We start from the raw sequence: 17,678 nt of genomic DNA, 5'->3' as shown, positions 1-17,678 counted from the left end.
ATAATTGTAATTACAACATTGACTACTTCGAAATTTAATTGCGTAATTACGGTTTTCTCAGTTGATAGCATGACGCTACTGTGAGTTTTCACCTTTCTGTGCAACTGTGGTATGGTGCTTCAGTTTTAGAATAGATATTACGGACCCTAAATGTCGCCTTTTTTTTTTTTTTTTTTAATTGTATTCCCTGTCGCCTCTTCAAGGATTAAATTGAAAACCTGTAACACAAATTTCTTACTGTAGTCTTGTGAAAGTTTTATCAGTAATACTGTTACTTTATCTAACATAGATTTAGATAGTAATGAAATGACTAATTTCTGTTTAAATGGGCTTGGCCTTTTTTTTTTTGACAGCAGTCGAGAATTTGCTTTCAGATGTAAAAAAAAATAAGAATCGCTTTCTCATATGACGTGTCCTAGGATCGAATCCCAAACTGATTTTTTTCTCATTACTTGATGTGCATAGGACATCAAATAAAATTGAAGTGAAATATAACAAGTGTTGCAGTACACATGCACACATGCAAAATCGGATAAGAATAGCGGCCATACATAAAAAAATTAGCGAGACTGTTGTTGACACGAAACTAAGTAGATATTCTCAGATTTAAATTCGTCTTATTTTTAGTAACAGTGGTTAAAATTGTTTTTGATTTGAGGCTTTCTTAAATTTCCATATTTTATTAATAAAGACTTCTAAGAACTGGTCTTTGTAGGCTCGAATATTTAGTTTTAATAACACCCAGCGTTGTTTGTCGGATTGAAAGAGCTTCCTTCATAACCTAACCTAACGTCTTTAATTTCCGTTCCATTGCGGGAAGTGGTTAATTCTTTGACAGATTTCTGCGGCAAAAAAATTATTCAAGATAAGCTGTCATTGGTATTTTGAATACGCATTTGAGATGGAATATTCGCAGATTGTAAGTGCCATAATAAGGCCATATTTTTATATTGTTACCAATTAAGAGGGTAGTAACTATTTGAAAGATTGGGTCTTTTTGTTTTTTTTTTTTTACTTTCTCGTATTTTCAACAAAACATCCACAAGTAGCGGGACTCACTGGTCATGTGTTCAGTATGACTCGAAGCTACAGTTTGAGACAACACAGGCCAAGCATAAAACAAGACACGCACACTCGTGTGGGGGGGGGGGATAATTCCAAATTGAAGCAAGTCTGTCACTATTGCTGTCTCGCGATCGTTTGGTTTAGCTTTATGGTTGAAGTAGGTCATCGCAATTGCTAGCTTGACAAGGCACGCGCTTGCATTCCATTGTCTACAGCGGAGTAGCAGACGGAAATATTTGTGCACGTTCATTGGAAATGTGACAGAAGATTCAATCATTCAGTTTACTCGTATTTCCTCGAACTGCATTGTCCTCTTTGTGTTTTATTGTTTCGTAAATTACTCTTGTTCCATTTTATAAGTTGCCATATTAAAGTTTCATGGAAATAAAACTTATTAAATATTGTTTGTTGAAATTATAAAGAATTGTAATGATTAATGAACAATATCATGAAGTAGAAACTATGTTAAAATTACTTCACGTTCATCTTCATGTTATTCAGAAGTAATGTACTGTTAGACATTGATTCACTGAATATAACAAAGTGCATTAGACTGATGTAATTGTTGGGCAATGAGAAAATCACGAAAGCTGGAATATGAAGACGTGGTATTATATTAGTTCAAAGGAACACAGACGATAAGACACTGCAAAAAGAATCGAAACAAAAAACATTTAAGTTTAGAGCAAAAGCAAATGTAAATTTTAATTCGATCCTCTTTGACATACACTCGTTTTGATGACCGTGAGGTAACTTACAGGTATTATTACAGTCTCTAGCTTCGCGCTATCCACGCGCATTTGTTTTTTCCTAATTTTACTCTCCGACATGTTTACATGTATTTTTGGTGGTGTATGATGCATAAATAATTAGGAGCTCCCAACGGAAACACGACTTAATAAAATAAATACATACATAGTGTTCTGCCCAAGGGCAGGTCTTTCACTGCAAACCCAGTATTCTTCAATCTTTACTATTTTTACCGTGGAGGAACTCATGCCATGTCTGCAGTTTTTCTTGGGAAAGATAAATGCCGTAGTTTCCCGTTGCTTTCCGCACGCTACTCTCTCTCTTTCACATCTTAAAAGATCTCAGGGGAGCCCCAGCGTGGAGGTGAGGAGAGTGGATTTGACTAATTAGGCTCTCCGGACTTCACCGCAAGGGTTAAATATCAGTTCTATCAGAGTTTTTGACCCGATCAGAGACCGGGAAAACAGATTTAATAAAGGTATTTATTATAAAATGAAACTAATGCAAAAATCTAATTTTCATCTTCTGCGACGATTTTTTTTTTTTAATTTTCCGTTTAAGTTTTATGAATACTCTTAAATTTAATATCTAGTGCAATTTTATGATTTATTGTTAATGTGAGGTATAATACTACCAGGCAGTGTACTTCTAGCACTAATTTGAAATTTGCCCTCTTCACACGTGTTATATACAGAATGCTTAAAAAATAATCGTCAGTAATACAGGACTCGTCAAAGACTAAAATATTAAACCTAGGTGCCTGAAGGTCTTCGAAAATAGTCCATGAAGGATAAAATAATGCTATGCTCGTTCATAGCACATAGTGTAATTTGCAAGTTACAGAATGTTAATTAGGTTTAGATAGACGTTTTCAGTCGCTGTGTAGCTTTCCTTTGAATACAGTGTTGATGTTTTCTCAGCATCCCTTAACTAGATGGGCTAATAACGAAAAATTATAGACATTGAAAGCTTTCCTCCATAGACTTAGATTGTTGTTGCGTGCAGGATGACGTCATCGTCTGGACCAACTCGGGCCCAAGTGGGTGCTTGAGATGTGGGCTGAAAGGACATGGAAATGACTTGATAAATGTGAGGGGTGGAACAGTTTGCTTGTTTGTTTGGCACGGGGTTCCGTATTACGACCTTTATTAGTTTTGTCCATGACATTACGGTTGGAAATGGGTCTTGGAGGACTGAACACAATGCTTACGTAATATGCCGCGAAGGTCAGAAAATTCTCCAAATTTTTTTTTTTTTTACAATTATTTAATTCTTGTTCCTGTAACAGTGGTATGGACTAGCTGTTGGATTCGAAGTTCATTGGTTCAAACCCAACAAAGGGTGATAAAATTCTTTTTACGGCTTCCTGCAGGAGGAAAGTAAAGCTGTTAGCTCTGTTTGGCAAATTTATGGCACGTAGAAGAACAATACCTTTGGCAGTGGGCTTCAGGCAAAATTTGTTGGCAATTTCTCGCCTATATTGATTTCGGATGCTCAATAACGTTACAGTCTGCAGTTGAAAGCATCTGTAAATAAAATACTGTTGTTCATTGTTGTCTTTTGAAATGTATTGTTAAATATAAGTTTGAAAACGTTACATGAGGTTCCAGAAAAGTAATATTTGAAATAACCTGAAGTTGGTTTTAAAATAACATTCTGTTAATCTCCATAAATTTTTCGAAAATCTTCAGGCACCAAGTGTAGTGCTTCTGTCTGTGAAGAGCCCAACATTGTTGACGATATTTTGAAAATATGGTAAGGAAATATCAATCGGAAATCTGTCAATATGCATATTTTACATAGCTCTTAAGCATAATAGTGTTTTTTTCTTCAAAATTCGGACTGGGGAATGATGAGAAAAGGAAATGCGAATATTGATCGGATGATTCATTTTATTCTTTCTTTAGTTTTTCATTGTAGGGTGATTTACTTTATTCTTAATATAATCTTTGTTTACTGTACAAATTGATGCACTAGTCATTAGATTAATTACATGTTCGAATTAGTATGCTGTATAATTTAATCAACGTTTGTATGTGGACAAAATTTGTTTGTAAATTACTCTCTTGTTCTGTACTGTAATCGCCACTTGGTTGTTTCCCTAAGCTCTCATTAACCTCACCTGACCTACCATTGTTGTGTTCAAGTGTGTAGAGCTCATATTTCGCTCGATATCTCTGTGTAGTGATGAATAGATCTTTAGGCGTCTACATAGTTTCGTAATTGTTTTTGTGCAGGCTGAGAGTGAAGTTGCTGCCCTGAACCGCCGTATCCAGCTGCTAGAGGAGGACCTCGAGAGGTCTGAGGAACGATTGGCCACTGCCACTGCCAAACTGGCTGAGGCTTCACAGGCTGCCGATGAATCCGAGCGGTATGTATGCTGACGTGACTAATTGACTATTTTTCGGTTAAACTTTTACGGGCATCTTCAAGGTAGTATTTCCGAAGCTTGGTCTTTAACATGAGTTACATTTAATCATGCTTAATGAGGATATGTTGAAATTTGTTGAGAGTGATGTTGGCTCAGTCACATGACTAATTTCAAACCGACAAAAAATGTGGATTCGGATCAGACCAAGATGGGAATTTGTTTCTCATATTATGGGATCTTCTTTACCTTATACCAAATGAATGTATAGAGCCTACTACTTACAGTACCGATAAAGAAAAACAGGAAGTTACGTCTTTTTCCTTTCATCTTAATTTGATGTTGTGGTAATAGTTCTTATTTTAATCTTGTGTTCCTCGAAACTACAGATTAAAATGGATGTCGCAAAATTAATAAAACGAATAGTATCAGTTCGTGTTAGAAGATTAATTGGAAGATGAAAGAATTAAGAATTTAGCGAGTTAAGTACTTGTTTTACCTTGAAGTTGCTTGAAAAAGTGGGAAATCTTGATGCTATTGAACTAAATTCTAATTTCAGTTAGCAGATATTCATATTATGCATTTATTATAATTCCAGAAGTCATTTTTTAGTAATTAATTAGTTTATAGTTACCATAGAATAGATATTAACTGTATTACTTAAATTATATTATTATAAATATAACCAGACAACTTTACTGCCCTGAATAATTATACAAGATTGCTAAGCAAAGACAGTTTATTACAACTGTATGAAGTTTACCTTATAATTACTTCACTGCCCTGAATAATTATACAATAAACCGTTGCTAATTGCTGACAGTTCATTACAGCTGTATGCATTTTACCTTTTCATGAGAGCAATATGACTGTTTGATTTCCTACAAGTTGCTTTAATGGGTTTAAAGTTTATATTTGGAGTAATCATTACTTTAACTGATTTTCTTTTTTCATCAGCAGCACGAAGTCTTTGAGTACTTGTGGAAGATTAATAAAAATATAAGAACTCGACAATATATTGTGTCATTAGGACTATGATAATTTTGTCAAATAGAAACCTACCGTGATGTAATTACTAATTAGTATTACATACATCTTCCGTTCCCATTGGCAGGACTAGAACGAGTTTCTGCTGCGAAGTTGGGCGATTATGTTGAAATTATTTGATACAGAGAAAACTTGCATCATTTCTCCTACAACATTATTTTCATCACCACATTTAGGATCTCTCAGGAGTTGTTAAATTTTGTCCGATAAAAAGTTGGTTACTTTCGATTCTTACATCTTAAGTTGTAAAGTTAGAGAAACACAGGTTTAGCCAGAAACAAATTAATCCTATAGTTTGTATTACGTAATTGCAAATTTTGGACTTGTCTGTATTGTTGCTAAATAATATTTAAGTATCGTGTTTCTGGATAATGTTATCTCTGTTCATTTGGATACATTTTATTCTCAAAATTAAGTTTGTAATTAGCAGTAACATAGTTAATGATTGTCATATCGTCTTCTTATTAATAGCAGTATGAGTTTGATTTCTGACTTTAGAGAACAAAGTTTTGTTTGACAAAATTGAGTCAGGCAGATGTTCACAGGCATTGATCTGCCATCATTCCACAAATTTTCGTCTTACTTTCGTTGCCCTAGTGGTAAGTGTCATACTTGCCTGTCATTCCAACATATATCTGGTACACAAAAAGGGCATTCTATCTTACCAGCCTCTTGAGCGAAATACAGTTCGTGAGAAATGTAAGATTTAGAATTGTGGTTGGCTGTGCTGAACATTTTAGAGTGGCCATAGTGTGGCTATGTGTAACAATATGCATTGTGCTTATAGGATACGGAAGGCTTTGGAGAATCGCACCAACATGGAAGACGACCGCGTAGCCATCCTCGAAGCACAACTGTCTCAGGCTAAGTTGATAGCCGAGGAGGCAGATAAGAAATATGAAGAGGTAAGATCGGAAGCGACGGCTACGGCGTCAGAAGTGTCGGGTGGTGGAGATTCTTTTTCAGGGCAGCTGTGGAGCTGAAGCACAAGATGATGCAGGCACTGTCATATTTGTGCCCAGAGTGCACTCTGTTTTTTGTCAAGTACTCTCATTGTTTCACCCAGCGTGAGAGTGGATTACTTGTGTTGTGATTAGAAGTGTGTCACTGTGTGTGGGTACAGATTTTGCATCTTTCATCAAGTAAAAGTGATTTTTGGAAAGTGCTAAGGAGAACATACTAGGTCTTGCATAAAACAAGTGATCACTTAGGTGAAAGTGCTAAACAGTATATTTAATTCTTAACAAGACGAGGTTCATGCTGTGAAACCTCGTGACTTAAGTCTTTTTTTATATAATCTTTTATTCATATTTGTAAGTTGAAATTCTGGAGTTTGTGGTGTTACACAAAGCAAAACATACGAAAGTACATTTGAAATAATCCGTGCTACATTTTGTGAACCTAAGTTAAAGTGTTTGAATTGTGACAGAATGTACTGGAAACTTCAAGGCGTTTTCAGTTATGACTTATGAGGAGTGTTTTGTAGTTATGTGTTGGTTACAGCTATGGAGGTAAAAAAATTACAGTGCTCCTCGGTAAACTCGTGAGAAAGACTTATAAGATACGAGTATTGATATGTACATTTCTTTGTTCTTGCAAAATACTGAGGAACAAAAATTAATTTTGCGCAACTGGAAGAGAGAAGAAATACAGTTGGTAAATCATTGTGAGAGAGGTCGTTGGTTATATGATTAGAAGCAATTGTAACTGGATAGAGTTCAGTACAGTTACATGTGAGAATGAAAACTAACATTTGTGCATCAGGAGGTCATGATTCATAGATTGGTTAAAGAGTACTTTGTGGTTAAAATATTCTGCACTAACGACTTTATTATACTTTCCTTGTGCAACTTTAAATTTAAACTTAAAATCGCAAAAGTTTGAAAGAAATACAGTTTTAGGTTAGAAAAGGTTATATATTCTTTAACAATATTAATTGCATTGTGCTTTACTGTAATTTAAAAGATGAAAGCGGAGTTAGTTTATTATTTGAAGTGAATTTATTTACGAGTAATTTGTCTGCCATGAATGGATTAGTCAAAGCATTTCCTTTAATTTTCAGTACCCATATATACACACTGTTTTGTATTCTTCTCTGTATTTATAGAGCTGCTGTTTCTATGAAAGAAATGACGATTTTAATTCTTAGACACAAACGTTATATTGATAATTTGAGCTACCTCCTCATCAGAATAAAGTGGAACAGTTACATTTGTTGGTGTAACTTTTTTCTGCTTTGATCTGATATTGGAGGCAGATAAAAGATAGGGTGTTCGAGAGTTAAGAGTTAGGTATTTGGGTGAGCAGGTAATAATATAATGGGTTATGTCCAAAATTTAGATTGAAATGGAGATTGCTTCCTCCTGGCGAGTGGTTTATTGTTTACTTTTTTATAGCTGGAAATACCTCTCCAAACGAGACGAATGAAATGTTTGATCTAGTTTTAGATAGAGGAAGGAACATACCTACTGAAACCTGTAGAACTTTCTTTTCTTTACCTGATGCTAAAGGTAGATCCAACAGTTGAAACGTATTCTTGAGTCGTATTCAGAGCAACAAAAAGTCTTCTCAGAAATAGTAGTTCATTAATAAAGAGCTATACTTTAATATTGAGAATGGGGCATAAATGATTTACTTTCACATACCAATAGTAGTAGCTGAAATAAATACCTGTTACATATTATTTGGTTATGTGAATATTTTATAGACACTTTTAGTGGTAATGTTTGTATATAATTAAAGGGGTATTAGGCAACTTTAAATTTTATTATTTGTAATTCTAAGTTTTGTTGTTTGGGTCCCACTATTTTTTAAACTAAGTTAAGAGTTTTTAGTGCTTAAGAATAGCAAGGGGCAAATTAGATTGGTGTAAAATTGTCGGGGATTTCAAGATTACACACCTGTATAAGAATTACCTACTGGTATTTATTAACATGGCCAAATTTGATTAAATACTTTGGAATTAGTAGCTTCTGAGTAATTACATGACCACCACGGTTTTCTAGTGCCCTGGGATTCCCCCAATTTATAACTTATGTTTGGCAAGCCCGTGGTCCAGGTGACAGGGGTTTCTCCAGGAGCTCCAGTTCTCTGTGGCATCCCAACAAATCTATCTCTATCATTTCATCTCGTCTCATTGTGGGTGTAGCATAGACCAGCCTCTTACGACGCACCCTGGGCAGCAACTGTCGGTAAATTGGTCTACACAATTGGCTTCATATGAAAAAAAAAAAAATGACGTAACCTGTAATAAGTTTTGTCAAAATTTTCGAGGATTGTAATTCTTTCCAACCCTTTTCGGAAGGGATAATTGTAATTATTAAGAATCTTGTACAGTCTGTTATGCCCTGTTTGCTGTATCTTTTCCCTGCCTGAAGAGAAAGAGAAAGAGACGTAGTACTCACTCTCTCTACGGCTACACAATAAGAAGTCACCATTTAAAAGGGACCACTTGTGTTTTCAACCCTCCACTAAACTGGCTTGCTCAACCTTCCGTTTTATTGCCTCTGAGACAAGTTACATCACATAGGGTATAACCACTTTTGACATTTCAAGCGGTAGTCCATTAACACATTTAATACATTTAACGTTGGTTGGTTTTGACAGTTGGAGTCTGAAAGGTACCCCATTTGGTGTGTTTATGCTTATTAAAATACGTGCAAGAAGCTTTTTATGCCTTCACAATTCATCACCTGTACATCTAAATGGGTTTGTCATTTTGCATATTTGAAATACAGGATTTGTATTTATTTAATTCATAACTTCGTTTATAAACTAATGGCAAATGGGTGTTACAGACTCCCTTAACGAATTCGTTCATTTTGAATTTTTTTCCAAAATGTCTAATAAAGCTATTATTAATATTGCGAGCCATTGATTCCCAGTTGGTAAAAACAAGGCCATTTAAAGAGCAGTTGTAGTTTTTATATAGTAATGGTCGTGTGGGTGAAAAGATACAGAAAGTAGAACTGTTGATCTACAGTACATCGAACTTGAATAATCTATCATTCCTATCCTTGCATGCAAAGGGAAGCTATAATGAAATGCATAAACATCTTAAATTTCATGTGAAGAGGGAACATATCCTATGTAGTTGTATGGTATACTAGTTTTGACAACTACGGTAATATGACTTCTTTGAATTATAGAGTATGGATCTTTCGTCAATTTGCAATTTTCCACTGTTCTCTTTACAGAATTTTAGCTCTGATCTGGCTTTATAAAACTTTCTAATTTCAATGTATGGATATAAGGTTTTGTTATTAATGAGCAATTCAGTTTCGTACTACACGTCCTTGACTGAAACTTCTTTTGTGATTGTATCCAAGTAGGTTACGTTGTACATAATTTTTATCTATGACATATATAAAGGAAAGTAGATATGGAACTAGCGTAAGCAAAAATTAGTCTACCATGAACATTATGAAATTATAGAGGAAAGAAAAGAAAATGTTTGTTATTAAACTTGTGGAGGAGGAAAAAAAAAAACAGTATGCCTAGTAACAGATTAACTGTTCTATGTTGGGAAGCCAGAGGAGAAAATTATGGCAAATCAGTTAATTCCTACATGCATTAGACTACTAAGTGATCAAAATCTAGAACATAGAAGAGTTTCTTGTTTATAGAAACAAAACCCAGTTGCAAAAATGGCGTAGGAGGCAGAAATAAATGATTAAGACTTTTTGACTGCCATCTGTCACAAATTACTATTATTTTTTAGTGGGTTATTTTACGATGCTTTATCAACATCTCAGATTATTCAGTGTCTGAATGAAATAAAGGTAATGCCTGTGAAATGAGTCTAGGGTCCAGCACCAATAGTTACCCAGCATTTGCTGATATTGGGTTGAGGGATAACCCCAGAAAAAAACCTCAACCAGGTAACTTGCTCTAATAGAGTTTCGAACTGGGGCCACCTGATTTTGCGGTCAGGCGCGCTAACCATTACTCCACAGGTGTGAACCACAAATTTGAATTTCATATACTGTGTGGTCGTTTTCAATTATCAGTGTATTCTGTCTTGTTCTGAGTAGATACTTGGCACTGACGTTATTGCCATCTGTCTGTCTAGTATGAGATTTGAAAAGGATTGAAAAGTAAAGGGGGTAAGCACCAACTAGACTTCTAAGAACTTTTGATGCTTGTGATCATGCAAGTTCTAGAAGTAGATTGTAACCTTCTGAAAGATTAACTTGTATACATAAATGTGTGTAGTATATTTTGGGATCCTTTGCTGTGAATTTCAACATTGTCATTTCATATCATGTTAAATCGAGGAAAGGAAATTGTGTGCAAATGTCTGTTCCAAATCTATATGAGAAATTGTTAGTGATGAGGTAATTGTTTGAGAAAGTACGAACTAAAGAATACAGTTTAATAAAAGTAATTGGAGTGAGAGAGCAAATATATAAATATGCGAGAAATGTTTCGAATTTATTTGGGTTTTAATGTAGAGAAATGTAATATTTATTTGTAGAAACCTGCGTACCATTGAAGGGTTGATGGGCTTTTCTTCTTAAATATCCGCGTACTTTGCATTAGAATACTTCATTGATGAAGTTTCAATTTATTTCAATGCAATAAAATTAACCGAACTAGTTGAAGTGCTTTGTGGAAGGTAATGAAAGTTAAGGTAAAATGTGTTTCAACATCCCCAAATCCAGTTGTTTTGGGTTTTGCCATTGGGAATGGGTTGGTGATATAATGGAAATTTTGACATCTGAAGGATTGAATGTACTTCTGTTACATATTTAGAAAAAGACGGGGGCAAATAGGGCTGGTTTCTATTCCAGAATTTTTTGTTATGCGTAGATGAGTATTTTGTAGGAAAGACGTTAGTGTGATTAACTGTTGTGATTTAGCAATTGTGGCAGGGGCCACATTGATTACAAATTTAAGAATGTGCAGAGAAAGAGGTATATCTACTACGTGTACAGTGTTTTATGTAACGACATTTTTTGTTCTTCACCAGTTCCCCCCCCCCCCCACATATATAATTTACCTAGTTAGCAACTTTTTAACTGCTAATAAAATAACTTTAAATATGACCTCTGAGAAATGAGTTCAGGATTAGGATATTTTGAAAACAAGACGTAGAAATATTTGTGGGTCTGAGAGAGTTCAAACTATGAGAGAAAGAAGAAAGCTGCATAAATACAAACGCCACTCTGTTCTTTTCAAAGCGTATTAGCACTATCAAAAGAAGGTAATCATTATGATAAGATTTGTGGTTTGTATAGGGCCAATTAGAAATGCTTAAAAAAATATTAATTGTAAAACTTGGGAGACAGTGGAGGGAAGGCTGTGTGAATGCCAAAATGGTGTGACGACAATTTTTTTTGGGGCTTCTGAGGGGAAATGGACTGTGAGGCAGGATCAATTTCAATCATGGTAGGGGTCATTATTGATTGGGTTTATGTGAGAAGGCAGTGAACATATGTATTAGTTGAGTAGCTAATTAATAATAAGTACTGTATTCAAGAAATGTGTTGGTAATAAAATTAATAAGTATTTGCAAGAAATGTGTACTTGCTAATAGCAAGTTCTTAAATTAATCCTAAGTTTAGTATGGAATTAATTCAACAATGTCTTTTAACGTGTTAGATTTTTAAACAGGTTATTATTGACATGTAAAGCATTTTGTTGAAAGAATGGTTGCTAGAATTTGTTAATAATTAAACATAAAATTGAAGATATTAAATTTTTCAACAAATTTTCTGTGAACATTGTTTTACACTAAGTTTCTAAGATAGTCAGTGTAGATACCAGCTAAACTGAATATTTGTACAATTTTTAATTTGTTGAAGCTTGCTGTGGTTTCATTAGCCTTTTTGAATTGATTAAACTGATAAAGACCGACAGTTGGCACAGTGCCTAAAATTGGAACAAATTGATGGATATAAATAATGAAAAGAGAATGTTCTGATGAATTTTGTGCTGGTTGTGCTATTAAAAGCTGAATATATTTTTTGTTATCGATTTATTTTTAGTAAAAAGATAGCAACACATTTCATGTGGCAAGCAAGTTTTCTCCATAGTTGGAGATTGTTCTCCTTAGCACAAGATGAAATTGTGTATATCAGAATTGAAAAATGAGTCCTGGTTGTGCAGTGAGTGTACTTGACAACTGCAGAACTTGCTCTGGGATATCACTTTGTGATTGTTATAACTCTGCAGTGATGATGAGGTGGTGGATTTTTCTGTTTGCTTGGCACAGAGCCCGTAAGATTCTTGAATCCAAGGGCCTGGCAGATGAAGAACGCATGGACGCACTGGAGAACCAGCTGAAGGAGGCCAGGTTCATGGCTGAAGAAGCAGACAAAAAATATGATGAGGTGACGCCATGCCACCTGCATGACCACATAACCAAACTTCAATGTTGTTTTAATTTAACATAACAAGACTTGTTATATTCTGATCACCATGGAACTTGCAATGAGATTTGTGTCATCATCTGATATGTACAGTCAGCCTGATGCAGAAGACATGAGAGTTAGTAAAGGGTAAAAGAGTTACCAATTGTGTACGAGAGATATACTATGTGTGTGGTTGGAATAATTTTCGCTCAGTGTGGAAATGTGAGCATTACATTTCGTCGATTCTTGCAGTATGTAAACAGTATTTGTATGTTCCATGGTGCATGCAGGACTAAAACGCATGTTTGTGTGTTTAATCCTCTCTGTTTCAGGTAACGTGTGGATGTACATCAATAACCCCATTAATGTTCGACGTTTAAAATCCAGTTTAACTTGTTCATTGCAGGATATTTTTAAAGGGGTAACCAAACTTCATTGTCAGTCAAAATTAGAGAGTTTGAAGTCTTGTAGCAATATTGTGCTCCCTTCAGCACAAGGAAAGATTTTGTTTAACAACAGAAAAGAATATTTATTAGTTGATTATTACATTAAAGTTATCAAATTATCAGCTAGCCTATATTATATTTGAGGCAAACTAATTGAATTGGTGGAACCACTATTTGTGAAACTGTACTCAAGTTCAGCCCTGGGCAAGTGAAAGACTTTTTCTCTTTGCTAGAATTCTCAGAATAGTTTGCGGTTGTCAGTCTTCTATGAAATGATTGCCAAGAGAAATTTCCAGAATATTCAACATAGTACTGACTATTTACTTCCTATTGCTCAGCTTCAGAAGGTTCAGGATTTAAAATTTGTCTCTTGAGGTACATGTTTATAACTCATACATTTAAAGTAGGTTAAAACATATTCTGAAAAATTTGCCCTCGAAATTTAATGTGTTACATAAAATTGGACAACATGTGTTATAAATTGATTTACATGAATTTTGGTTACTCTCGTAGCGTGTGTGTGCCTAGTTTATTATTGGCATGTTGCACTGAATGCAGATTTTATTTGCAGCAACCATATGAAGATGTGAAAACTAAAAAGTCCTAGTGACTTGGTTCACAATGCCACACAGATAGATTGCGTGTTTTAGCTATTATCCCACGAGCATATAGAAATAATTGAAGTATAAGAAATGTTTAAAAGCTTTACAGGATATTAGTGTATAAAAATCTTGTAATTATGGAATATTATTTTGTTAAAATCTTGCGTATATTTCTTTAATTTCTGAGAGAGTCTAGTTACGTAAATAAATGAAACATTTTTCTGTATGAATTCGTCTTGCATTTTCAAAACAGTTTCAGTCGAGAAACAGTACAGTATTAATTATAATTGAACCAATGCTCGGTTGATATCCTCAACCTAAGATAAAAAGCTAAGAAGGAATTAATCTACCTTAAAAAAAAATAAAGAAAAATGGTAATGAGAGTTTTATGGTTTTGAAAATATACTCTACTTTTTCGTTACATCATTTTCTGAGAATAAGAACAACATTCAGGAAAGGTTTACTACCAGTTTCGTCAGTGAGAACTGAGAACTTGCTACTGTATGATCTGTGATAGAAAAAAAAATGTTGAGGGGTAAATTAGGTTTTTCTCATTCTCTCCCTCACTAAAGGAGTGGGAGAAAATATTAAAAACCTTCAGATTTAGCATCATTGTAGTTATGTCCTGTATCACGAATAGATAAATCAGACATTGTCTAAATTCTAAATTATAGTTTTAATACCCGAAAAAGTATTTTTTTAAGAGTTCCACTTTATTTGAAAGGAACATGATTTTTTTTTGTACTGCGTTTCAATTTTGTTGTAAACATTTTTTTATTCTGCTCATCCCATTGTATTTGCATGAATTTGATTTGATTCTATTTTGTTAATAAATCCTTTACCATAGGAAATTTTGTGACCATACCACTATTTCACTTTAACAGTATGGTTTGAGTTGTAGATGTATAAAATACCTGATGCGTGAATTAACAGTTTCCATTGTAGTACGTAACTGTAATGTAAAGTTTTATTTTATGGCATGGTTGTTTCCTTTATAGTTTAATAATTAAATATAAACCAGGTTATTTTTATCTTCCTGTCAGATTTTTTTTTGTCCCCTCTCAAACAACTTGCTCAGAATCGAATTAATCATATTCTCTATTTACAATGATCAGTACTGAACAAAAGTTTAGCAACTGTAAAGACGAGACATCTTAGTCTTGTTGATGTACTATTTATGTACGTTTAGGACGAGTTGTTAATAAATACACTTGCTTTAACTAGCTTTTGTTACTCATAAAAGAATATCATAGCTTAATATATCACCTTTTACTTTTTGTAAATAGCACAGTGGTTACTGATATAGCCTTTTTTCATAATAAATTTTGTTTCTCAAACAAATTATTAGTGTCATAGCTTCAGGTACAGCAAAGCTTAATTTTTTTAAATAAAGTTTTTGAGATGTTTTCTATTTTAGTCGGAAATGTAATAATTACTGGTCCTTCATTGAAAACGAGATCTGCTAAGTTTGTTAATAGTATTCATTAGAAGTAAGGCACACAATTGTGTCATTTACAGTTCTCTTCTCAAAGTCCCATTTGTTTCCTGCTACTAATTATGGAGTAGATATAATTTATAAATAATGTTGCGTACCTGATCACATTGACGTTGTTTCGATGAAAGTATTTCAAAATACTTTAGTTATTGTATTTGGTGTAGGTATACTTAGTTCGTGATGTAAATCTGAAACAAAAGAGCTGAAAATTTAAATATTGAGGAGTAATAAAATTTTGAATTGGAAAATACGATGTCGGTTTGACCATGTTTCATTTGGCATTGTTTGTAATTATGACTGTAATCAATAGATTTATTCACTATTTATATCTTCGAATTCGATTAGAGAATTTATGCGGACACTATGCGTACACACCTTTTCTTGCAGCATTGAACATAGAGCAGAGAACTCGCAAAGTTAGGACTTCCTGACCAGACACTTGGACTAAGCAACACATGGTTTGGTTTGCAGGTTGCACGTAAGTTGGCCATGGTTGAGGCCGACTTGGAGAGAGCAGAGGAACGTGCCGAGAGTGGTGAATCGTATGTTTCAGTTGTTTACGTGTGTTGCATGCTCTATTCACAGATACCATATCACTGACTGTGTTTTGGGTGATTACTGATATTTTGTGTAATTCTCTGCTTAAGTGCTTTCCTGAATAAGATTTACTACCTGACAAATATTGGCTCATGTTCTACTGTTGTAGTTTGTAGATTTTTCGTGACCTGTGTGAATATCTGTAGAGAGAAATCAATTTTGATGCTGTGTTGTAGCAGTCACTTTGTTTTTCACTTCTTGATTATATCACACAACTTCTGCACTGATAGTGCGAGTAATCTTTAAGCAGCTGTAAAACGTCAGAATCAGACAAAACGTCTTGCTACTTTCTCGATTTCTGTCTAGGTTAATCAGTTTGGTGCTTGTATTCATTAGTAGAATCTTGTCCTAGTGAGATGTACATGTTTTCATTGAGTGCTTATTTGTATGCATTACAGATGTCAGGTTTGAAGGACTGTCGTTTATCTTCTTGATGAAGTTTGTTTGTCTTAGTCCATCAAGTAATTTAACATAAAGGTACGATTGATGCGGGCATAAAATAATTCTGACTCACCATATAAAGTAAAAAATAAATTACAGTAATGTTGCAAGAAGTTGATTTCAAGATTTCGAACAGAAACGTTTTGAGTATGCTATAAATTGTTTTGTTAGTAAACGGTCTTTTTCTCTTGCATGCAATATAATTTCATTGATGTTCAATAGCAGTCACGAGTTAGTTAACTGTAGAAGAAGTATGTGGCTGGAGTTTCAGAATTGTTATCTGAAAAGTAATGTAATTTATTAAATATATATAATAGTATAACGGGTTTCTTCCTTATGCTTTTTGCATAAAATAAATTAAACTGAGAAATGTACGCATCCAGTAATGCTTACTTGCAAGCAATAGTTATTACGAACAGAAATGTGTCTCTCAGACTAAAAACTTGTTTGTGGTGTGAAAATACTTTAGTTACTTGAGTAAACCCTTTAATAATTTAGAGAGTAGTGACTATCATGGCAGAAAGTACTTCCATTCTGTACCAACCTTTACATGATTTGTTAAGTTTCCATAGTAAAACTTAAAAGATGCTACGTGAAATTACAGTGAGAAAATATGTGTTTCAATGAATCATTTACTTTGAGATTGTTTTTAAAAATGCTTGCTGCTTCCCAAAACACATTCGTGCTTTTTCAAAAAGGAAACGTCTTACAAGACTTAGTAATGTTTAAATATAACGTAATTTTTAAGAGAAATTAATTTTATGCAGTGGAGATCGAGCACTCTTGGATAAGACATTATAAAATGCAGCACACATTTGGCTCATTGAAAACTTTGTTCATTACACAAAAGATCAGGAAGCCATTTTTAGTTGTCCTAGTAAAAATTGTAGAATATTATTTCCATATACTTCTACAACAGTTTCCAAAAGTTAAATTTCAGTATGTAATTGAATAATAATTTTTGAATATGTCAATAGACTACTTAAAATGAAGTTTTAGAGATAAGGTTAGGGATGAAACAGGCATATTTAGAAACTGCAATGCCGTTATGAAGACAAGTTGTAAGAAAATATAAAAGTTGCATGTAAGTTGTGTGTAGTGCAGTACAACATGGGCCATTACAGTAGATTGTGATGTGTTCTTAACAATGAGGGAGTAGCGTTATTTCACCTGTGGAGTTGTGCATGAGTGTGTACAGTAAACACTTTCTACTGGAACTGGTGGCACCAGGAGTCTTCTCATAGCGTCAGAGAGAGACATGTGTAAAGAGAGACAGTTGCTGTAGGCTCTCTCTCTTTACATATAATTGGTAGCACTTGAACCACTGCATGTATGTGTTGTTTGCTGCACTGGCTGCTCCTGTTGCTGTAGGTGGCCAGAAAACTGGTGTTGATGGAGCAGGACTTGGAGCGAGCGGAGGAACGTGCTGAACAGAGTGACAGGTGAGATGAATGCTTCTGTCAACGACTCTTAGATTGTAAAGTGCACAGGTTGCATGAAAGATATCAATTA

The 17,678-nt window shown here is 34.3% G+C and overlaps 1 protein-coding gene across 25 annotated transcripts in view; it reads left to right on the top strand.

The window, feature by feature from the left end:
- The window catches only part of Tm1 (tropomyosin 1), a 123,275-nt gene that overhangs the window by 88,531 nt on the left and 17,066 nt on the right, over positions 1–17,678 (top strand). For 15 of the 25 annotated variants that reach the window (XM_069821206.1, XM_069821205.1, XM_069821202.1 and 12 more), the window contains 3 exons: positions 4,053–4,186; positions 12,447–12,564; positions 15,600–15,670. In XM_069821206.1, coding sequence (XP_069677307.1) covers positions 4,053–4,186; positions 12,447–12,564; positions 15,600–15,670 — 323 coding nt within the window. Of the gene's footprint in view, positions 1–4,052; positions 4,187–6,017; positions 6,136–12,446; positions 12,565–15,599; positions 15,671–17,537; positions 17,609–17,678 lie in introns of those variants that run through there. The other 10 variants (XM_069821211.1, XM_069821209.1, XM_069821210.1 and 7 more) reach the window with 2 other exon arrangements.

The sequence above is a fragment of the Periplaneta americana genome, chromosome 3 (assembly GCF_040183065.1).
Source record: "Periplaneta americana isolate PAMFEO1 chromosome 3, P.americana_PAMFEO1_priV1, whole genome shotgun sequence".
Classification (NCBI taxonomy): domain Eukaryota; kingdom Metazoa; phylum Arthropoda; class Insecta; order Blattodea; family Blattidae; genus Periplaneta; species Periplaneta americana.
The sequence above is the reverse complement of the archived record's forward strand: the minus strand, read 5'-3'. Positions and strand labels throughout refer to the sequence as shown.